This window comes from Monodelphis domestica, chromosome 2 (genome assembly GCF_027887165.1).
Source record: "Monodelphis domestica isolate mMonDom1 chromosome 2, mMonDom1.pri, whole genome shotgun sequence".
NCBI lineage: Eukaryota > Metazoa > Chordata > Mammalia > Didelphimorphia > Didelphidae > Monodelphis > Monodelphis domestica.
In genome coordinates this window covers 343,559,204-343,582,855 of record NC_077228.1, presented here as the reverse complement: position 1 = coordinate 343,582,855, position 23,652 = coordinate 343,559,204, and the positions used below count along the sequence as shown (strand labels likewise).

Genomic DNA, 23,652 nt, shown 5'->3' with positions numbered 1-23,652 from the left:
TATCCATACACTCCGGTGGACAGAGTGAAACTTGGAGAAACCCTCTTTTCCCTGGGACAATTGAGAACTCAGCAGGATCCCTGTACCTGAACCACCAAGGACTCTTTGTGTGTGAGAAATCTGGTTCCCTATTGTACTACCCTTAGGAAACGTAGGTATTTAGATTAAGAGTATTTTGATAGTGGGTTTAATAACTAGATTAATTGTTAGATACTAACCTTTCCCCCTCATTCCCAAAACCTTACCCTTATCTGTTAATAAATTCTATATTTATATGTTTATCCCTCTGAATTACTTTCCTTCCCCCTAGCCAAATTATATTTACTTATAACAAACCCGAGTGAGTGAGATGGGATGTATAAATAACAGTCATGCTTCAAAGCTTAGCAGTAAGAGTTTACATGGGACACAACAAAAGTGAAATTACATATAAAGTACTAATCACAAAAGGCATTCAGTCTGAACACGATCCAAAAGTCTGAAAATTATTGCTAGAAGTTGGTGCATAAGATTTTTCCATGAAGGGTATAAGTTATACTTGGCCCTTTTGTTTTATTTAAAATATTTTATCAAGGAAGGGAAGGAAAGAACCAGAAATGATAAAAATATATTAGGCTAACTGAGTTATTATAATAGTACCTACCTCAGCTTCAGATTTCATCTGTTGCCATAACAACTGACAAGTGTCAAAGCGTAGTTTACTGTCTTCAGAAAGACTTTCACCTTCATTGAAATAGTCAGCTGAGAATATAAGAAAAGAAATGAGACCCTGGAATTTCCTATAATTTTTTTTAATATGAAACGACACTAGGCAATCCACTGAAAGGAAGCCTCTCTTGGTTTATGAGGATAAAAACCATCCTAACTTGCTATAATGTCAGACATATATTACACCTGTCATAGAAAGTGGCTAAAATCACTTAGGAGGCTGACATAAATAAGGTTAAATATCCACATGTCTCAGGAATAAATATGATGATAAACACTTTCCCCAAAATATTTGAAGTGGCAAAAAAAAAAAACTACTTGGAAAACCATAAATCACAGAATTTCAGATTTGGAAGGCATATCAGTGGTCATCTACTTTAACAGATATCTCAACCTTAATCCCCTCAATAATATCTCTCATGTGATAATGTAAGCTCCATGTGAAGAATTTCTTTGCTACAGGTACCTTGCCACCTACCATTGCAGGCCATTCTATTTTAGAGTAGCTTTGGTATCTTTTCTAATTAAGTTACAGATTAGATTGCTGGGTAAAGGCTTAACATAGAACCCAGCTATTGGACTGTAGCATCCAATCTTTTCTCTAAAAATGCAACATAAGAGAAAAAAATCATTAAACTATAACAAAAGACCTCAGTTCAAGTCTAGCAACTTCTCAGTTAACTAGCTGTTTAATAGTTGAACATATATCAATCTTTTCAACTTAGTTTCCTCATCTATAAATTAAATGCCTTCTAGTTCTAAGTTTCTATAATCTTAAACGTGACAAAAGATCAATGTTACCACTTTTCTAAAGCTTCATATAAAACTAGTTTTAAAATGGCAAGTCACTACATGGTGTATGAAATCAGTTCAGATTTCTAAATCCACTTTTCAACTCTTTAGTTCTGTTTATTAATTTAAAACAAACTAGCAGGCCAAATGATAGCCTTAAAATGCCATCTTCAGTGTATATACATACTTTCATTTCCCATGAAGAAAAAAGATACATCAAACCTGAGACAAATATGATATCAATGTAAATAATCTCTTTGGAATGGCAAAACAAGTTGTGGCATATTAATTCAGTGGAATACTACTGTGATGAAAAAAAAATAACAAAAGAACACTGAGCAAAACCAGAACAATTTTATACAAATACAATACGGTAAAGACAAATGAATAGAATACTACCATCTCTTAGGAGAGCAGAGTGAGACATACTTTTTGCAGATGGCCAATGAAGGAACTTGTTCTGCTTGACTTACTATTTGTAACAATGTTTTATTTTGTTTTTACATGAATTTTGGAGATAGGAAGGAGAGGAAATATATTTTTGTTCATTAAAATAAATTAATTAAATAAAAGAATGATTAATATTACTCTGGATTTATATAACATTCTTTAGATTTTTAAAGTACTTGAACACAGATTATCTCCTCTTGTAACAACCCTATGAGGCAGGTAGGAAAAATGAACAAACTTAGAAAAGTTAAATTCCTTGTTCAATTCCACTAAATGTGAAAGTAGAGAAGCTGAAACTTGATGCTGAGTTGTTACCTTTTCTCTATCAGTCCTCTTCTATGTTCAAGTCATTGTCTCCAGACAAACATGGAAAGTACATTATTTAATGCCACATGAATTTGTGGTTCTATTTGTTTTGCATATTTGTTGTTTCTTTTTAAAACTACAACAATTAACAAAAGAATGGTGCCCACAATTATTAAATGAGAATGCAGCTGTTTCCAATGAAGAAAACCATGATAGTAGTGTAAAAAAGTGAACTGATAAAATTCTGGCAAAATACAGAGGTGACATAGCGAATTCTAAACAAAAGAATTATGTAATAGGTTGCCATGTGTCAAGTTGGTAAAATATTATCTTTTGGATGGCCTAAATTATCCTTCCTACTTTCTGGCTTTTGGAACACATCTAACCTTAACCTGCTGCTTCTCTCAAATCCAACTTTTGCCACTGCTATCCTGTACTTCTGAACCTAGGACACATCTGTCTCTGGTCTTGGTCTATTTCCTGTCTGGTGATAATTGGGCATTGGATCTCCCTGAACAATCAAACTCTTGTTTGCTTATGATCCTTGCTAAGAAGCTTGTCACAGTTGTTCCTGCTTTTGGTCCCTCCCCTAGAGTCTGGGTTCAGCAACAACAGTACTGATACAACTTTACTTCCTGACACTGCAAAATTTTATTTAGTATTTAAAAACAAAGAAGAATCTTGGAGTCAAGTAAATGTTTGAGTCTTAATTTCCCATCACAGAGCATGTATATGTTTTATAACAGATTAATAGGCAAAAGTTCTATTTCTCTCTGCCAAATAAAAGAGCAGTTTCCAAATATAAAATGGCATTAATTTTTTTATGATAATTCTATTCCCTAAATATTGGTTAATGTCATTTCTAACTAATTAAGAGGAAAAGAATGTCACCCAGAAAATCTAATCTCCAAGTTCAGTGCTTTTAAATGTATTGTGAGTTCAGTATTAAATCTGTTTCTTTATGGTCTAGTTCAGTTATTTATAGTTATTATTAATATTCATAATTTTAAAAAATTAATCAAAGATTAATGGAGAATGTAGTATACACATGGCACTGTGCTGAGAAAATGAAGAAGACATACAATGAGACTGTAGGATGAAAACTAAGAGAGCCTAGTTTGGAATATTAAGAAATTTAATACAAGATGAGCCTATAAAGCTAGCTTGAAGCCATAATTAAATATTTTATTTAGAATCAGAAGCATATAGTTTATTTGATGGGTAATGGGGTGCCAAAAAAAGATTCTGAGCACAAGAGTGTCATGTTTGAATGATGCATTAGGAAAATGGCCCACGAAACCACCTGAAGGAGAAGGAGCAGATTGGAGAAAAGAAAGCCAATCAGGAAACTATTAAAATAGTTCAGTTGACTAAAATAGACTATATTGGTAATAATGACATATTTTATCTTAAGTAGCCCTATAAACAGTCCTAAGCTTCTACTTCTCTGATGATAGAAAAATTGATATAGGACAATGAAAATGATGTCTGTCTCATATAAGAAAAAAAAAAGGAGAAAGGGTCTTTGAGACCAGATAATGAAATATAGTACTAGTCAGGGGCCCTACAATCAATCCAGTTTGAACAAGTCTGTCTAGCTTTCAGTTCATCTGCCTGAACTATGAACTTTTATTTAACACTGGGCATGCTTAATAACTTTAATGAATATTAACTTGTGCACCCACAAGACAGGGTTGCAGCCATTTTCTGCATATGTGATATATGTAACAGGAGTAGGGATCATACCAAGGGGTTCTTCAGAAGAATTCTTCTATGAAGATTGTACATTCCCAGTATTCAGTCAATGGGGAACAGAGGGAAGGGATTTCTGCATGTTAGGAAAGGTTAAAGACTGCTTGCTAAAACGAGCACTTTGCAATTGGCCTTATATCCTGGTGAGTGCCCATTCAGGCAAGAATGAAACAAAGCCCTCATAGTCTCATCTAAGGACAGTATCAAATTTTATTGATACCATCTGATACATTCTACCTCTAAGAGAACATAGTATAATACTAAGAATATATAAATAGCTAGTAAGTACTTTAAAATATTATGACTTTTCTCTTGCAAACTTCAACTAATATAGCAAATATATTCTATTTTCCTTCCTATCTTATTTAAATGTCTAAAAACCAATAAATCAAGTAAATAGCATTCATTAAGGACTTACTACATATAATATTTAATAAGCAAAGTGCACATATAAATAAAAGCACATGCAAAATATATTTTAAATACAAAGTAATTTAGGGGAATAAGTTCTAGTCTCTTGAAAAATCAGGAAAGGCTTTAAGTACAAGGGGAAATGCAAGCATTCCCAGATAAAGGTTATTTTCTTCTTCTTTTTTTAAACTCTTAACTTTCATCTTATAATCAATACTGTGTATTGGGTCTAAGAATGGTAAGGGCTAGGCAATGGGGGTTGAGTGACTTATCCAGGGTCACATAGCTAGGAAGTGTCTGAGGCCAGATTTGAATCTAGGATCTCTCATCTCTAGGCTTGGCTCTCAATCCACTGAGCCACTATTTTGTTCTTTTTTAAAGAGTAAAAAAATGATACTCTTAAATAGGCATATGTTGAAATATTTCTTTTCCTGATTTACAAAATAAATATGTAGTCTCCAGGTATGGTTTTGTCCAATCCAAATAATCTCTAAACTCTAAGTTTAGAAAAGAGAACTGAATATTATTTGTATAGAGTCTCATTTTATGTGACACATCCTTCTCTCTTCTTTATTAGAAAATGGTAGCACGGGGGGCAGCTGGGTAGCTCAGTGGATTGAGAATCAGGCCTAGATACGGGAGGTCCTAGGTTCAAATTTGGCCTCAGACACTTTCCAGCTGTGTGACCCTGGGCAAGTCACTTGACCCCCATTGCCTAGCCCTTACCACTCTTCTGCCTTGGAGCCAATACACAGTATTGACTCCAAGACAGAAGGTAAGGGTTTTAAAAAAAAGAAAAAGAAAAAAGAAAATGGTAGCATGGTTCTTTTTCGATCAACATTAAAACAAAGGATAAGTCAAAAAGAAATTCTTAAAACATGACCTGGGCACATAAACATCTTCTGCATGTTTATAAGAATCTTGAACTACATGGAATAGAGATTGTTTCACTCTTTATATTTGTGTTCCTGAAGCCTACTCCAGGGCCTGTCCAAATAATAGGAACTTAAATGTTTAATAAATTGATTGATTGATTTCTAACTATCACAGAGACACATACAAATACTCTCCCATTTTATGCTGATAGGCAGCCTGGGTAAGGGCACAGGCATTTCATCAGGAGTTGTAAAACTAGAGTAAGACAAGTCACTTAAATTCTCTGAACCTCAATGTTCTTGCCTGTAAAATGAGGATAATGAGACCAGATAGAAAACTAGCCCTGAAACCCAGAAGACCTAAACTGAAATCCTGTCTATGGCATATCAGACAGTTGTCCGATAATGGAAAAGTTCCTTAGCCTCATGGTAATTCTATAACACCAAAAGATATGGATAAATTGCTCATCTGTATCAGTAGAAGGGATTTCTTCACAGAAGGTTCCTCATACTAATGAAATCACAGGTGTGAACAAAAAAATATATATACTTTCATTGTATACTTTACAAACTTCTTTGTACAACATAAAACACTATGTGAATTTAAGTTATAATTGTCAGGCTTATTGATGCAATAAATAACAAATCAAGTAAAACTGATTATTGAATTTTAAAATTCAATAAAATAATTTTACATAATATACTTTGGATTGCTAATATAAAACAAAAAACTGAAATCTATCACTATTTAGATTTTCTTTCTTGAAAGAAGAAAAAAATAGTCTAATGTCCTAAAAAATTAAAAGTTTCTATTTCTAAAGGTAATTTCTAACATTAAGGAATTTTATTTTTATTACTTATCAGTCTCTGAAAAAATAATTATTTTAATATGTACTCACTGTCTAGAATTTCAAGTTCATCTCTTTGACATTTTAATCTTTCAAGGAAGAAAAAATGAAAAACTGAGTCAGGGTATTCTAATTTGAGACAACTTAATAAAAGCCTGAAGCTTTAAGTCACTCTTTTTTCTTCTGTTATAGAGGTATAGTAGTGTTTAAACTCATGATTTCCACCACCCTTTTTTTCCCCCAATAATGACAGTTATTTTCTTCTCAGCAGTTGATCACATATCAGCCTGGCTTGGATTATGAAGAACAGAATTAAGAATTGACCTCTTTGATTCCATGACATTCAAATTATTACATTATGAATTATTGACAATTCAGATTATCTCACTTAATTCAATAATTTGCTGATGTGGGTCTTTTAAGTTCTCAACTATGTGAAAGAAAAAAATATTCTTAAAACTACTACAATTACTAAAACAAAAACTATGTGGAAAAGAACAACTCTGTTTTTGTATTTGTGTACCCACTATAGAAGTTAGCAAATAGTGACAATTTATAATGTTTTTTCAATCATTCACTCATCTTAAATGAGGCAAAGGGTACATGTGCTTCACTGTCAAATTCAATTTCACAATTTCTCTATATATGTCTTTTCTACTCCGTGGCAACTAGAAGTACTAAGTATATAACAGTACTTAATCAATACCTTTCTGATTGACTGAAATTTGGTTTTCAAGAATAAGGTAAGATAGTTATCTATCTATCCAGTTAACTATCTTAAAATAAGTAGTTCTCTGCTGAAATTTAGAAAAAGTAAGTAGTCAGTATCTTTTAAATGATTGATAACTAGATAGTTACTTTGTATCTTATATTTCCAAAGGTCTTCTTTAAGTCAAAGCCCCAAGTATTTACCTTTTTCTAACAGTCACCTTGGGATGAAATTGCTATGTCTGTAAACAGTTTAAGTAAGCCAAATCTTGACATGAATTACTAAACTGACCTAGCTTTGTGACTGAAAAGATTAAGTAGTTCTTTAGATCAGAATAAATGAAGCATTAACTTACCTATTGGAAAAGAGATCTTTTTCCTCTTAAAATCTGGTTTAAACACAAAGCAACCCTATAGGAAAAAAAGAAATTTATGAAATTTAAACTATAAAAGTAACATATACACCTAGGTAGCTAAAAAATTTGATTAGCCAACTGAAAAAAAAAAAAGAAACCTATATGGAAGCCAAAATTTTCTCTATATATTCTGGAGGGAAAATATACTCAATCTCTATCCAATTTGGGATATCCATTGTCTCTTTAATCTTCTTTATAAACTACTTTGCTGTTTAAAACTTATTCATGATAGAAGACATGGAAAATTAAAATGGATTAAATTGAAATAAAAATTTTTGTTTCTTGATAGGCTAAAGGAGGAGAAGGAGCACAGAAACCAAAATTAAGTTTGAGATTTATTGCTGGATTTTTAAAAACCATAATTTCCTTCCAAAACTTAATTAACCAATGAAGAGGAAATTCCATGAAAAGGAGGAAAAGGGAGAGAGGAGGAGAATGATTACCAAAAATTTCTTGATGAACTTTCAAAAATGAGAGACATGGCACTCAAGAAAAATATTAGTTTAGACTATAACTGAAGAGAAAATTGGTACAGTGGATAGTCTCCTGGACTTGTAGTTCAGGAAGAACTGGACTGGAATTCCGATGAATATGTATATGTGTAGGGAATCATTTAATCCTTCTGAGCCTTAGTTTTAGGGGGTATGGTAGGGTCACCTTATGGGAGCCATTTGTTACATTTTAAATCAACATTACACCTTAGAAATCAGTAAATGCAATAAAAATCAAGTCTTAATTTATTGTTTTATTGGTTGTCTGGAGTAAATAAAATGAGTAGGGTGAAAATGCTAATAATGCATATTAAACTTAAAAATATATCCTGGTTGTTAAACATTTACCACCACCAAAGTCTCCTTCCTCTCAATATGAGAATAATAATAGCACATACTTCACAGGGTTAAATATTAAATTAATGTGAGCTATTATTATTAATAATATAAACTCATTTAGAAAACCGTATTTCTCAAAAGTAATAAGTGGTGACAGGAAAAAATTGTTTGTGGAAAGTTTAGCATAAGACCCAATTAAGCCAAACCATTCCAAAGACAAAACTGGAAGGAGATTCACACACATACTCACAGAAAACCACCATCATAAAACAACAACAAAAGATTTATCCGGATTTATTTTTTTTAATTTTACTTCATTAAGAGTAGAACCACGGGGGCAGCTGGGTAGCTCAGTGGGTTGAGAGCTAGGCCTAGAGACAGGAGGTCCTAGGTTCAAATCTGGCCTCAGACACTTCCCAGTTGTGTGACCCTGGGCAAGTCACTTGACCCCCATTGCCTAGCCCTTACCACTCTTCTGCCTTGGAGCCAATACACAGTATTGACTCCAAGATGGAAGGTAAGGTTTAAAAAAAAAAAAAAGAGTAGAACCACTACAATTGGACTAACATGTCAATGCTAAGGGAGGAAAAAGAAAAAGAAATGAAGAAGCCAAAGGAAGAGCATTTGAATCAGATCAAGTATATATAAAAGGCATATCCAGGAGAATAACCTCCAGGAAACTACTCTGGCCTACCTGCCCAATAGATGCAACAAAGTATTATTTAGGAAAATTACTTTCCAAACTCCAGGAAGCTGGCTCCAAGAAAGTGTATCACTTCAGCCCCATCCCATAGCTTTTGCCATCCTTTAGAATGCATGGTTCTTTCTCTGAGAAATCCTTTACTATCCTGCCTCTTCCTCTTCACAAGAAACCTCTTTCAGGAAGAAATTCTCTAAGGAAGGACCATATGAGTAAGTAGACTTTCCCTTCTACCAGCACCAAAACACTCTGCAATCAGTAACTATGCTCAGCTCCCCCAGGATCTGATTTTGGCAGGATCTCGATTAGACAGATAGCAGTGCTTAATAAATGCTTTTTCATTCATTCATCTGTCTACTTACTCTCACAGGTGCAAGTCCCAAGGGTTCAGGTCAACAACCAGACTGAATTAACTCATTCTCAATGAGATATCAATAAAATAATAAGGACCCAAATAAAGATATTCCCCATATTCCCTCAAGGGAATGTCCTCAATTATTTCAATGTGATATACAGGAATTACAGCACAAACTGCGTGAACTCCATGAATCCCGAACTGCAATACAAGCCAGACCACTAGACTTTTCACTTCATGACCTGAACCCAGGAGACAAAGTGTATATTAAGAATTTTCAGTGTATTGGAGCAACTCAGCCTTCCTGAGAAGGGCCATTCCAAATATTGTTAACTACTCCAACATCTATGAAGATTGGAGAGAAGGACTCTTGGATTCATTGCTCACATGTAAAGAGAGCATCTTCTGTTGAGACTGATTGACTGTATCCTATCACATGCATTGGAGACAATAATCCATGGACAAGTGGATACTGTTTTCAGGAACACATTGAATTCCTGTTTCCCCCCCTTATTTTTATTATTGCTTTTATTTTGATTAGAATATTTTATTTTTTCCCCTTTTTTCTCATTTCTTGTATGTACTAAAGGTACATACAATTAATATTTTTTGCAGTAATATAAGTTTAATATATACATATATGTACTTGCTATAATATTAATGCATACCCAAAAAGCTGTGGGAACCTGCCATTTATTGATAAAATGTTATGGAACTATGATTAATGTTTGTGTCTGATTCTAGGAAATGGGATAAAAACAAGGAGCACAGACTTAACCTGAATAGTGCCAAAAAGAGCACACAGGAAAACTAGTGTGAGACTCGAGGTTGTGACGCTTGACATATGTTAAGTCGTAGGACTTCCTTGTATCTACACTCTTTGTGAAGTAGTCAGACAAGTACCAAAGCTTGACTATCATCCTGGCTCTTCATATCCCTGAGAATGACAAAAAATCAGACCAGGGAATGATACTTCCCTATCAAAATAAAATTCTAGTTCTTTTTCTTTCTTATAGTATGGCAACTTTCTGTAGTCTTGGCTGCAAATGGGTAAGTGAAATATTAATGAATTCTGTCCTACAGACTTGTGGAATTAGAAATTACTTTAAATGGACCCTAATACTAGGGCCTGTTAGAAATGTATTAAACCCAAATAAGGGTCTATTTTGAATTTTTTTTTTCCTTTCTCTCCAAAGATGAACTTTCTTCCATTTTTTTCTCTTTATATTTTTTGGGTTTTTTGTTTTGTTTTTTTCTGTTTTGTTATAATTGACTCATACACCCCCATAACTCAACCATGCATCCTGAGCTGAACTGGATGTTTTTTAACACCCACTTCAGGGGGGATTGTATTTTAATAAAAATCCAAGATTTTGAAATTTTGTTTGAGAAAAGACTTTGAACTTCCCCTGACACAGGCCAGGCAGGAGAAACCCTATATCCTTTCCCTCTTCCTTCTCCTTAATTCCTTTCCTCTTTATTAATGAAAATCACCATAAATTTCCAGCTGACTTAGGTATTTTATTTGGGATATTCCCTGGAAATCAAAATTAATTTAGATTAGGTCACAAGCCTAAAATTATCCTTATAAAAGAATTTAAAATATATTTGGCAGCTTGGCACAAAGGGTATAAAACCTTACCCAAGGAAAAACTCCCTAAAAATTAAAATGAATGAAATAGAAATCAATGATTCCATCATATGAGAAATGTTAAAATAAAAAATTTAAAAACTAAAAAAATTAAAATATAAGTATCTCATAGCAAAAATAACTGACCTTAAAAATGGATTAAGAAATAATTGAAAAATCATTTGACTGCCTAAAAAATCATGACAGAGACTAGACAACATATTTCAAGAAATTTTAAAAGAAATCTCTTAGAACAAGAGGACAAAGTAAAAATGCAAAGAACCCACCAGTCATTTCCTGAAAGAAACACCAAAATGAAAACTTTCAGGAACATCAATTCTTGAGATTCCAAGTCAAAGAAAAAGTACTAAGGATCCAGTGTCAGAATCACCCATTATTTAGCTGTCACCATTGGAAAGGAGAGTCTAGAATATAATATTTTGGAAGGCAATAGATACAGGCTTGCAACCAAGAGTAACATATCCAGAAAAATCGAGTATAATCCTAAAGGGGATGGGGGTGGGTTTTCCATTAAATAGGGAAATTTTAAGCAATCCTGACAAAAAGATCAGAACAGCAGAGAAACTTTGAAATAAAAATACAGATATCAAGAGAAACTATAAAAAAAGAAAACAAGTGCAAGGATCCTATGGAACTAAACAAGGATAAATTATTTTCATTCTAATATGAGGAGACAATTCACGTATCTCTTCAAAAGTCTATCATTATCTTGGATGGTCATAGAAAGAGTCCAATTTAGACAAGGAGCCTGAGAATAGCTCTGTTATGTTTTGATGGTGTTAAAGGAACAAGTGAAATAAAAAGGAAGGAGAAGAGGAATATACCATCTAAAAAAAAAAGAAGAGAAAAGAATGAAGAAAATTAACTATGACTAAACTAAGAGGTAGGGGGACAATTTAAACCTTTCTACCATCACAAACACTGTGTTCAGAATGGCGAACAAATATAAAATAACGTGGATGCACCCATGATCAAAACAGTGGCATCTCATTGACTACATCATTGTACACCAGCGAGACATCCAGGATATAAAGATCACCAGAGCCATGAGAGGAGCTGAATGCTTGATAGACCACTGATTGCTTAGAGCAACTCTTCAAATGCGCATTGTGCCTCGCAATCCAAAGCCTAGACAGTTTGCGCATTTTACAACCCTGAGTCATCTTAGAGATCCATCTTATTTGCAAACATTCCAGTCCTGCCTGGAAGACAAGCTGTCTGCCAAGGGACCACTCACTGGAAGCTCAACCGAGAAATGGAACCATTTCAGAGACGCAGTGAAGGAAACATCAAAGGCAGTCCTAGGCCCCAAACAACGCAACCACCAGGACTGGTTCGATGAGAACAACACTGCTATTGAAGACCTATTGAGCAAAAAGAACAAAGCCTTTATGGAGTGGCAAAATAACCCAAACTCTGCTCCTAAAAAGGACAGATTCAAGTCTCTCCAAGCCACAGGGCAGCATGAGATCAGGAAGATGCAAGACCGATGGTGGGAAAAAAAGGCAGAAGAAATCCAGCATCTTGCTGATACGAAAAACTACAAACAATTTTTCAGTGCCCTCAAGACTGTCTATGGGCCATTAAAACCCACCACCACTCCCTTGCTATCCTCTGATGGTGACACTCTCATAAAAGATAAAAAAGGCATCAGCAACAGGTGGAAAGAACACTTCAGGCAGCTTCTCAACCGACCCTCTTCAGTCGACCAAAGCGCCCTTGACCAGATCCCCGAAAACCGCACCATTGAACAACTTGATGACCCTCCTTCAATGGAGGAAGTCCAAAAAGTCATTAAACAAATGAGTACAGGCAAGGCACCCGGTAAAGACGGGATCCCAACTGAGGTGTACAAGGCCTTAAATGGAAAGGCGCTCCAGGCATTCCATAGTGCTGATCAGCATATGGGAAGAGGAATACATGCCCCCAGAACTCAGAGATGCCTCCATCATAGCCCTATACAAGAACAAAGGCTCACGAGCAGCCTGTGACAACTACAGAGGCATCTCACTACTCTCCACTGCTGGAAAGATCCTTGCCTGTGTTATACTCAACAGACTCCTGTCATCTGTTTCAGAGCAGAACCTGCCTGAATCACAATGTGGCTTCTGACCAGATCGCAGCACCATCGACATGGTCTTCACGGTGAGGCAAATGCAGGAAAAATGCCATGAGCAGAACCTAAGTCTCTACATTGTCTTCATAGACCTGACAAAGGCGTTCGACACAGTGAACAGGGACGCATTGTGGGTGATCCTCAGCAAGTTCGGTTGCCCAGCAAAATTCGTCAAACTGATCCAGCTCTTTCATGTCGACATGACAGGGGAAGTCCTATCTGTGGAGAGACTTCTGATCACTTCAACATCTCCAATGGCGTGAAACAAGGCTGTGTCCTTGCTCCAGTACTATTCAACCTATACTTCACATAAGTGTTACAACATGCTGTGATGGATCTAGACCTGGGCATCTACATCAAATACCGACTGGATGGCTCACTATTCGACTTTCGCTGCCTAACTGCAAAAACAAAGACAACAGAGAGACTCATCCTGGAAGCTCTTTTTGCAGATGACTGTGCTCTCATGGCCCACCAAGAAAATCATCTTCAAACCATTGTGGACAGGTTCTCCACTGCAACAAAACTGTTTGGCCTGACTATCAGCCTCAGCAAAACAGAGATGCTGTTCCAACCTGTAAAATTGAGATTTGAACTCTGGACTTCAATCCCCACAAGTCCTTGCTCCACTTCCCCAAAATGCTTTGTAATCTCACGGAATTCTGAGGTGGGCGAGATCGAGAAGGTACTTAAGCTGATTGCAAAGGCTTTTGAGCTCTCTTGCTCTTTTGGACTTCCATTTGGGGGCAGACGTGGCTCTTTCCATAATGTAGGTGAGGTCTTGTCTAGGCCTCTGGCCTAGGCACGTGTTTTTTCTTACTTGTATATTCTTAAATTCTCAACCTTTAATAAACCTCATAAAATATAATATTCCTTGCAGAGAGAAACTAATTTCTACCTGCCTCAGTCTCCCCTAAATTTTAACTGTTACAAACCTGCACCAGGGAGGCCAACTAACCAACTGTGCATTATAATCAACGGCACACAGCTTTCTAACGTCAACACTTTCAAGGACCTGGGCAGAACCATCGCCAACGACGGGTCCCCAGACCATGAGATCAATGCCAGGATTCAAAAGGCCAGCCAGGCACTCAGGCAGCTGAGCTCCAAAGTCCTCCAACACAGCGGTGTAAGCACTGCGACGAAGCTCAAAGTGTATAACGCAGTGGTCCTCAGCTCACTCCTGTACTGTTGTGAGACATGGACACTGTACTGGAAGCCAATGAAAAAGCTGGAGCAATTCCACCAACGCTCCCTCCGGTCAATCATGAGGATCCGATGGCAGGACCGAATCACCAATCAGGAAGTCCTCGACAGAGCCAACTCCACCAGCATCGAAGTCATGGTCCTCAAAACCCAGCTACAATGGTCTGGACACATCATCTGCATGGACCCACAGCGAATACCAAGACAGGTATTCTATGGTGAACTGTCAGCTGGACTCAGGAAACAAGGCCGACCAAAGAAAAGATTCAAAGATCAGCTAAAGTCAAACTTGAAGTGGGCTGGCATTACACCAAAGCAACTAGAACTCGCTGCCTCTGTCAGAAGCAGCTGGCGAACACATATTAACCATGCCGCCACCACCTTTGAAGATGAGCAACGTTGACGTCTTGCCACTGTGTGTGAACGCAAACACTAGGCCACAACTGCACCTCCTGTAACAACTGGAGTCCCATGCCCCATGTGCCACAAACTTTGCGCCTCAGCCTTTGGACTTCAAAGCCACATGAGGGTACATCAATAGATGATAATGCACAAAGACAATAGTCATTCTCGGTCACCAAGAGACTACCACTATCTGAACTAGTCAAAGGAAGAAAGAAAATACACAGAGTTCAATACAGAAATATATTTCACTTAACAGGGAAACAAGAGGGGAAAGAACCAGGGAAAATGTCAGAATAAGAAAGGTCAATTAAGGAGGGATTAGTCCCAAGCAAGATTGAATAGAAAGATTTAGAGAAGATAAAGAGCCTCTGATGAGACTAGGTCTGAGATGGCAAACCCATTATGACATGCCTGCCAGAGATGGTATGCACAAACCTCTCAGTGGCCATGCTTGCCAAGGACCCAGTGTCCCAAGGACCCAGTGCACCCATCTCTGCAGCACAGAATTTGTCAGAGTTCCTAACTAGAAAGCCAGAGGGAGGCCCAGCTGAGCTGCTCCCCTTCCCCTCTCCTGAGTAGGAGTTAGTAAACAGGTTTCCTCAAGATAGTATACCTTGCAGGACAAGATTGTCCCACCCCTTTCAGAATACCTCTTAATTACCTTTGGCCTAAGTGAGACAGAAATAATTTATGTCTTTACTATCAGAAGTAACCAGTCTTTACTATGCAAAGTATCTTGGGGATTTGGATATGTCCTTTGAGTTTGTACTTTAAAAATGTTCAGAACTATAGTCAGAACTATATAGATTTAGGAATAAGTTTTATGAACCCAAGGGTAGGCTGATAGCCTCTTCCCCATTCTATAATACCCTTCCCCAGTTTCTTTCACAAACAACCCATGGTCTTGTTTAATTTGCATTATTAATCTCCTCATCTCTTACTAACCCAGCCTACTCAATCTACATTCAAAGGGGGTCCTTGCCCTAGAGACTAGGTGGACTAGAAGCTCTGAAAAACACAATAGTGCCTTGTCAGAGGTAGTAATCTCCCAATCAGTCCTGCATCCAGATTAAAACCTGACTTCAACCTTGGACCATTTGCTAAATAAATTAACTTGGATGATACTCCCTTCATGTAGGCTGGATGATGGGGTGAATACCTCAGGATGATGTCATTTAACCTGAGGGTTATATTTTCCTATAAATAAGGGGTTTTCTTATAAACTGGGGCTTTTTTCCCCCTGGCTTTTTCTTTCTCTCTTTCTCTCTCAATAAAGCCTTGCATTTGAAATGATTTCTGGTTCCTAGAATACAGGCTAAAGAGGGTATACTTTGAAATTTTCAAGATCCCCTCAATTTTCACTTTGGAGAAGAGCTAGGTTTGAGGGGATCATACCTCACATAACTAGAGGGAAGCAGAGTAGAGTGCCTGCACCCCTCGCTTCTCCCTCTCCCAAAACCTGACTATATCACCCAACCCCACTGCCCAAAAGTCTAATGGTAGTGCTTTCTACCTCCCCTGGGTAGAGTAAGGGGGAAAAAACAGTGTGAGCCTGGCATTCAGTGGGGAGAGGGACACAGAATGTGGTCTCTGGTGAGGTGGCATGGCTCTCCATCTCTAAAAGGTTGCCTATCACTGCTCTAGGTGAAGGAAAGAGAAGGAGAGAAGGAAAATAAAATGGTTACACCAAACCTAGAGCACAGATGCTAAGCATATTCCTTTTCTCTTATCACCTTCTTTATAAAGAGGGTGTGGGAAAACAACAACAACAAAAAAGTATAAGGAAGTAGAATGGAGATAAATATACAATTAACTGTCATTACTGTGAATGTGAATGGGATGAACTCACCTACAAAAGAGGATAACAGAATGAATTAGAAATCAAGATCCAAAAAGTTAAACATAAAAATTCAGAGTTAAAATAAAGAGTTAGAGCAAAATCTACTGTACTTTTGACTGAAATAAAGATTAAAAATTCTTACCAATTCAAATGACAAAAACAATTTCAGAAGTAGAATGAGAAAGCATAACATTCAACTCCTGCTAGAGAGGCAATAGGCTCAGAATTCAATATACATTTTTAGATGTGATCAGTGCTTTTCTTGACTATGCATATTTGTTTGTTTTTTAAAGAAAGTTTCTCCCTGTTCCCCAATTTGGGAAAGGGGGAAGATTAAGAGAAAAATTAATGCTTGTTAATTGACAAAAAGTAAAATAAAAGTTACATTTAAAAATAAAAATGATTTTAAAAGCAAGCTCTACTTATTTTACTATTTGACATTACCCAATATAATGCTAAACACACAAAGGCTGATTGATATAGAACATTCCTGAACACAGCCATAAGAGCTTAGATTATACCAGAAGAAATTTCCACAAGGCAAAACAGGGAATTCAGAATAGGGTAAGAGCAGTCAGGGAATGGCCACAAATCATCAAGTTTTCCTGGATCCTGACTTCTTCCTCTTTCTTCTTACCCACCCCCAAATTCCTGCCGCAGCCCTGTATTTTCAACAGATATTTGTGCCAAATGTACTATTTTATCATGTTTCCTAAGGAACCCTCTATAGTAGCTACTGGAGTCTGGAATTGTAGTAGTGAAAATCTGGTCTTATCAAAGTTTATTTCAAAAGATCACAAACCTGGAGCTAAAGCTCAGAGGTCATCTAATCCAATTCTCCTACTTACAGAGAAGAAAATTTAGGCTTAAATTACTTTTCCAATGTCAAATCTGTAGCAAGCATCAGAGGAAGGAATTGAACCTGACCATATGTCATCAGTCAAGGCTCTATCCATTTTTCTGGAGAACAAACATGTTGAATACAATGGCACAAAAATTTCCTCTTATCTCATGTTCATAAAGACTCCCTTCCTCTTTACTTCTATCTCCACGACTAGAGTAATCCCTTTGCTCATTCTCCTCCCTTCAACAAGTCATTCAAATAAGGGTTATGATTTTTTTTTAATCTAAATTTTTGTGGCTGTTTATCTAAATTACAATTGACAAGATTCAAATTTCAACTGGGCTGTGAGGTGAGGGTAAAGAGTAAGTTTAAGGAAAGCCCTCTAATAAATTTGAGGAAGGACCTACTTCTAACTGGAAATGATTAAATCAATAAGCATTTATTACCTGTCTACCATGTGCTAGGCTTGGTTATAAGGAGTGGGGTTACAAAGAAAGGCAAATGGTCCCTGCCCTCAAGGAGCTCACAATTTAAAGGAAAGGTATATAGAAAAGCTTTCTGGAGAAGTTTGTGCCCTTAAGGTAGTACAGTCTAATGGAACAAGCACCAAATTAGAGTGGCAATAATTAGGTGTGAATCTGGTTCTACTTTTTGTTCTATGAATAGTGGAACCCAGGAAGTCCTGGGCTCAAATCTTAATTTGTTCACATAGTACCAGTTTGAGCTTGGCCAAATTGCTTAAGCTACTTTGGACTGTTCTCTCATCTGTAAAATGTGAAGTTGGACTAGATGTTGCCTGTGTTTGCTTTAAGTTTTAAATTTATGTTCCTTATGTTCTTAGGATTCCAGTGAGGGTTAAGACTGGGAAGTTGAGGCATGAAAGGCCTTGGATGCCAGGGTCCCAGCAAGGGCTCCTGAAAAGAATCGACGATTTAAGAAAAGTGGGTAGAGTTATGAATGAGGCTCTGCTTCTCAATGTGGGAAGGGGAATAAATATTTAGAGCCTACTATGTGCCAGGGACTGTCCTTAGCGCTTTACAAATATCATCTCATTTGATCTGCAAATATTATCCCCATGTTACAGTTGAGGAAATGGGGCAAATAAAATATTACACAGGTATTAAGCATCTGACAGTGGATTTGAACTCGGGTCTTCTTCACTACGTGCCTAGCGCTCTCTTAAACCGCGCCATCATCCGCCTCCCTGGTCAGAGCACGCACCTGGCTGCCCCATCCCTCAGCTCCTTCTGCCAGGCTCGATGCGACAAGTCTGGGACATAGTGACAGAAAGAACCCGTCCAAGGCAGGAGGAAGAGGAAGAGGGCGTAGCTGGGCGGGGGGGGGGGGAGCGGAATGGGCCAGTGGTACGTCCACTGCGTACCCGGAGACGCACCCCCTCCTCCCACTCACCTTGGACACAGAGGAGGTAGCCATGATACCCAGGTCCCGCTTGTTTCAAGTGGAATTGGGCATTTCCCTAGTTCCCCAGCGGCAGAAGGATGGGGCGGGGCGAAAGGTCAGGGGAGAAGGAAGAGAGTTCCTGATTAGCGATTGGTTCGCAATCCACTTCCGGGACAGAGTTTCACAGGTTGGAAGGCGGGATGTCTGGAAGGGGGCGGAGCAGGTCGAGCGCTGGGCGTGGTGGGTGAGGATCTAAGGGCTGATCTCTGGCGCGCTGGCGCCCAGTCTCACGACCTGGGGTCGCTATCCCGGGAGCAGCAGAGCTATGGCTTGCTCCTTCCGCAGGTCCATCGCCTCTCAGGTACTCGGCCCACCCGACAGTGGGGGAGGGAAGCTCAGCTGGGACAGATTCTTTGGGAGCGCCGCTTGCGACCTCCGGCGTTGGGTTTGGAGACTTCTGGTGGGAATGCGCCCTTCTCGGGGAAGCCAGGCCTCTCCCCTGGGCCTGAGCCCCATCCTCCTTCTGGAGAGACAAAAGGGGACTCAGAGAAGTCATTGTCAGGGACCAAGGGTCTTAAACCACAGAGACAAGGATCGGGTTTGCAACATCTTGTACCTATTTGCAAAGCTAGGTCATCTCCGTGGTCGTCAGCCACGACAGCCCCTGGCTTAATGGGAGCAATATAGACGAATAACATTCCTATAGCACTTTAATTTGCTTTCTTTCAACAGCTCTATAAGGTAAGGAGTACAAGAGTTGAACTTCGCTCATTATGTGACAGGAGAGTCTAGACCCTGGTCACCCACTTAGTTGGACAAGCTTTGAAATCAGGGTTTCCAGCCAGGGCTTTTGTCTCACAAAGTTAGATTGCATTATTATCTAGCCTGCGAGAATGGAAACGTAACTTCTAATTCAAGCCCTGGGAATCGACCATCAATACTAAGAAATTAATTAAGGTCTTTTTAGGTGTCAGTCAGCTGTTAAATCTAGCAATTTACTTTGCTTTCTTCCAGCAGCTCTATGAAAGTGAGTGCAAGGGTTGAAAAGCCCAGTTTACAGTTTAGGAGCCCCCCCTTCCTTTAACTAGCTGGTCAGCATTGAAACCAACGTTTCTAACCTTGTCTCTTGTCTCTCAGATTCAGATTGCATCAGTGTCTAGTCTGGGAGATTAGAAAAGTGACTTCTAATACAAGCCCTGAGAATAAACAATCAATCTTCAAGTATTTATTAAAGGCTTATTAGGGGGCTGCTATAAAGCAGAGCAGATAGCCTGTCAGGCCTGGAGACCGGAGAACTTAGATTCAGATCTGGCCTCACACACTTTCTATCCTTGTGACCCTGGGGCAAGTCACTTAACCCCAATTGTCTAGCCCTTATTGCTCTTCTGCCTTGATAACCATACTTAGTATTGATTCTAAGACAGAAGGTGAAAGTTTTTTAAAAGGGGCAGCAGGGCAGTATTATTACATGTCTGTTAAGCACAAGGAACACACTCACCAACACTTTGGAGAATCAGTCCTGCTATCAAGAAGTTTACGTAGTAATGGGGTAAGACAACTGTGTGGTACCAGTCAGATCACTTTCTATTTGAACCAGTTAATAAAAAGGGGGGAGATGTTATAATTCTTGTAGTAAGTACTTCAGATTTGTCACAATGAAAGGGTTGCTGGAGTCAGGGAATATGGGTTGGAGCTCTGCTTCTGCTCTTTACTACCTGCTTCATCTCCCATCTCTGTTCCCTTGCACATTTGCCTATCTCCCAAGTTTGGATGCATATGCCTCCCACCCACAGTTTTTTAAATCCCTAATTTTTTTTTTAACCTTTACCTTCCACTTAGAATCAATACTATTCACCAGAGTCACACAGTTAGGAAATATGAGGTCATATTTGATCCCTGTATTTCCTTTCTCCAGTCCTGCCTCTCAATCTGTTGAGCCACCTAGCTGCCCCCTCAGTTTCTTTAAAAGCTTTCCAAGGACCCATTTCAGCAGGCTGTTGTTCCTAATACACACTCTTCCACTTGCTAGTGCCCTCTCCTCAAAGATAATCTTGTTTATATCATGTATATACTTGAGTGTATTATCTCCTATCTCAGAATATAATTTCCTTGACCTCAGAGACTTTCATTTTTGTCTTTATAGCCTTAGTATGCAGTACAGTGCCTAGTAATATGTAGATGACCAGTAAATGCATGTTAGTTGGTTGGTTGTGCAAGACCCCTCACTCTGGGCCTTAGTTTCTTCATCTATAAATTGACAGGATTGGGCTAGATGACCTAAAAGACTCTTCAGATTGTAATTTCTATAGTCCTAAGCATTGTTGAAACAAGAAAAGTATATAAATGTTAAGATATTGTTGTAATTCTAAGCAATTTGATAGCCAGGTTTCTTAATTCTTTTAGGTTTGACATTTATTGAGGGGAAGAAAAAAAAGCAGTTATTATACCTGTGAACTATTCAAAGAAACCTTTTGAATATATCTGAAAAATAAATGAGTGGTTCCTCAGTACTTTGATCTTAAATTTTTCATGTTGCTTTTTGTAATACCTCTGATTTACCCCAGTGTTTGTTTTTGTTGGTTTTTTTTTTTTTGCAATATTTAAAAAAAGAATCTTTGGAGAATAGTGCATATATGTGTGTGTCTTGTCTGACAGTACACTATCATGTAAGAACTTACATTTTTTTCTTTTTCCCCAGGAGAGATGAGGAATATAGAATTACAATTTATCGGTAATAGGTGATACAGTCTGTCATAGAACTAGAGAGAAATTAACTAGTCCATGAACAAAGTCCAAGACTAATGATGTGCAGTTTATGGACATTTTGAAGTTATATGAAATGAAGTAGTTGAAACATTAGATGATGGCATAATGATTCAAAAAAAGGCCTCAACTGGGCCAAATCTAATAAGGTGTTATTAAAGAAATATAAATGTATGGACTTCAACTTGAAATAGAAAGTGTCGTAAATTCAAGATGGTAAAGTGAGTGAGTCAACTTTGATCTTGTGACTATGCAAGCTAATATGAGCTTTGGACACACAGTAAGAGAAGAATATTATCCAGGATCAGAAAAGTGATTTCGCACTGTACTCCTGCCTGCTTACACAATATTTGTAGTATTATGTCTACTACTGTGTATCACAGTTTAGCAAGAACAATGACAAGATAAAGAGGAAACATAAGAGGCATTCTAGGGAGGCTTCTCATACATTGGGAAAAGCACTAACACTGGTATCAGGGCGTAGATTCAGTTCCATCTCTCATGCCTACTAGTTTTCTAACCTGGGTCAAAGGAATCTTACTGGGCCTCAGTTTTCTCATCTATAAAGGGAAGGGAGGGTGGGACTGGATAACCTCTAAGTTGCTTTTCATTTTTAAGATTATGATCCCACAAGGGGGGTAAAAGGGCCTTAAATTCATGAAATATGGGAATTAATTGGAGGACCTAGGGATGTTTTATATCCTAGGGAAGATTCCTAAATAACATGATAGCTACCTTCAAGTTCTTGAAGGGCTGCCACATGGAAGAGGGATTAGCCTTTTCTATTTGGTCTTAGAAGGCAAAACAGTAAATGGAAGTTAGGAAAATAAAATTTAGACAGAATGTAAGGAAGATCTTGGTTTCTCCCCTCATTTGAAGTTTTCAAATAAAAACTGGATGATCACTTTTTGGAATAAATTAATTGGACCTTCACTAAAACAAGGTAATCCTTTCATTCCTTCTTAATTGAGTCTATCTCATTCTCTATGGATGTTATTCCAAATTTTTTTCCTTCAGATTTTCCTTCTCTTCCATTCTACCCCACTCTTTCTTCGACCAATACTTTGGCTCTTTAGTGAAAAAATTGAGACTATTTAGCATGAACTTTCTCTTGCCCTATTCTTTTCATCTCAAAACTCACTGACATCACCTCTCATTCTCTCCTTTCACCTAGCCTCCAACCAAAAGGTGGCCTTTTTCCTTGGTAAGGCCCAATCCTCTACATGCAAATTTGAGCCCATTCCTTTCCATTTCTCTAGCAGATTATATCCTCAGTCATCCTCTGCCTGTCTGTCTCTCTTTCTTAGCCTCCTTTGCACCCTGGCTTCTAATATCACTCAACTGAAACTACTATCTTCAAAGTTAACAACAATTTCTCAATTCCCACATTTTGTGATCTTAGTGTTAATTGTTCTTAACCTTTCTGCTAAATTTAACAGTATTTATTATGCTCTTTTGAATATTCTCTCGAGAATTTTTGTTCTTCTCTTTCTCCTACCTGTCCATTTCTTCTTTTCAGTCTCCCTTTTTGACTCATTATCCATATCAGGCTTCCTGACTAGGTATGGTGTCAATGTCCTCCTCTTGTCTATTTTTCTACTTATTTGGTAACTTCATCAACAAGATTTTAAACTATCCTCTATTTCTATGAAGATGGCAAATTCACAAAAGGTGTCATATATATGATAAATTTCCTCATCTGTAAAATGGTAATAACCAGGCTCTCCTCTAAGCTTTATCATCTGGTCATAACATCCACTCTGTATTAGATAGTCAAGCTGGATATCACTGAGATGCCTCAAAAGAGCTCATAATCTTTTCCCCAAAACCTTCCCTTCTTCCAGACTTCTCTGTTTCTGTTGAAAGCACTATCATGCTTCCTGTTGCTTAGATTTGTAACCTTGGCATTAACATTGCCTCCTTTTTTCTTTTTCCTCATATAGCTAATCAGTTGTTAGATCTTGTCATTGATACCTATATCACATCTCCCACATCTGACCTTTTCTCTCTGCTCACAAAGATACCACCTTAGTTTAGGCCCTCATCACTTCTTCCCTAGATTATTACAATAGCCTCCTAATTTGGTTCTTCTCCAAATTTCTCATCACTCTAATCCATTCTTCACAGTGCTTCCAAAGTAATTTTTACTAAGCCATATTGCTTGCTCCATCAACTTTAGGATGAAATATAAAATTCAGTGTTTAACTTTTAAAGTCCTTCATAACTTGACCCTAATCTGTCTTTCCAGGCTTATTGGACACTGTCCATTCAAATT

At 37.7% G+C, this 23,652-nt stretch overlaps 2 protein-coding genes across 6 annotated transcripts in view; one reads left to right on the top strand and one right to left on the bottom strand.

Annotated features, from left to right (window-relative positions):
* ORC3 (origin recognition complex subunit 3) overlaps positions 1-18,753 on the bottom strand; it is a 126,194-nt gene extending 107,441 nt beyond the window's left edge. For 2 of the 3 annotated variants that reach the window (XM_056818574.1, XM_056818575.1), the window contains exons 1-3: positions 18,624-18,753; positions 7,207-7,261; positions 644-741 (exon numbers count right to left, since the gene is read on the bottom strand). In XM_056818574.1, the coding sequence (XP_056674552.1) occupies positions 644-741; positions 7,207-7,261; positions 18,624-18,647 (177 nt within the window). In that variant the 5' untranslated portion in view covers positions 18,648-18,753. Of the gene's footprint in view, positions 1-643; positions 742-7,206; positions 7,262-18,434 lie in introns of all 3 variants that reach the window. The other variant, XM_056818573.1, reaches the window with a different exon arrangement.
* The window catches only part of RARS2 (arginyl-tRNA synthetase 2, mitochondrial), an 80,171-nt gene continuing 75,164 nt past the window's right edge, over positions 18,646-23,652 (top strand). For 2 of the 3 annotated variants that reach the window (XR_008916612.1, XM_056818576.1), the window contains exon 1: positions 18,646-18,801. Coding sequence is in view for 2 of the 3 variants with exons in the window: in XM_056818576.1 (XP_056674554.1) it covers positions 18,646-18,801 (156 nt within the window). In the remaining variant the exon portion in view is untranslated. Of the gene's footprint in view, positions 18,976-23,652 lie in introns of all 3 variants that reach the window. The other variant, XM_001366914.4, reaches the window with a different exon arrangement.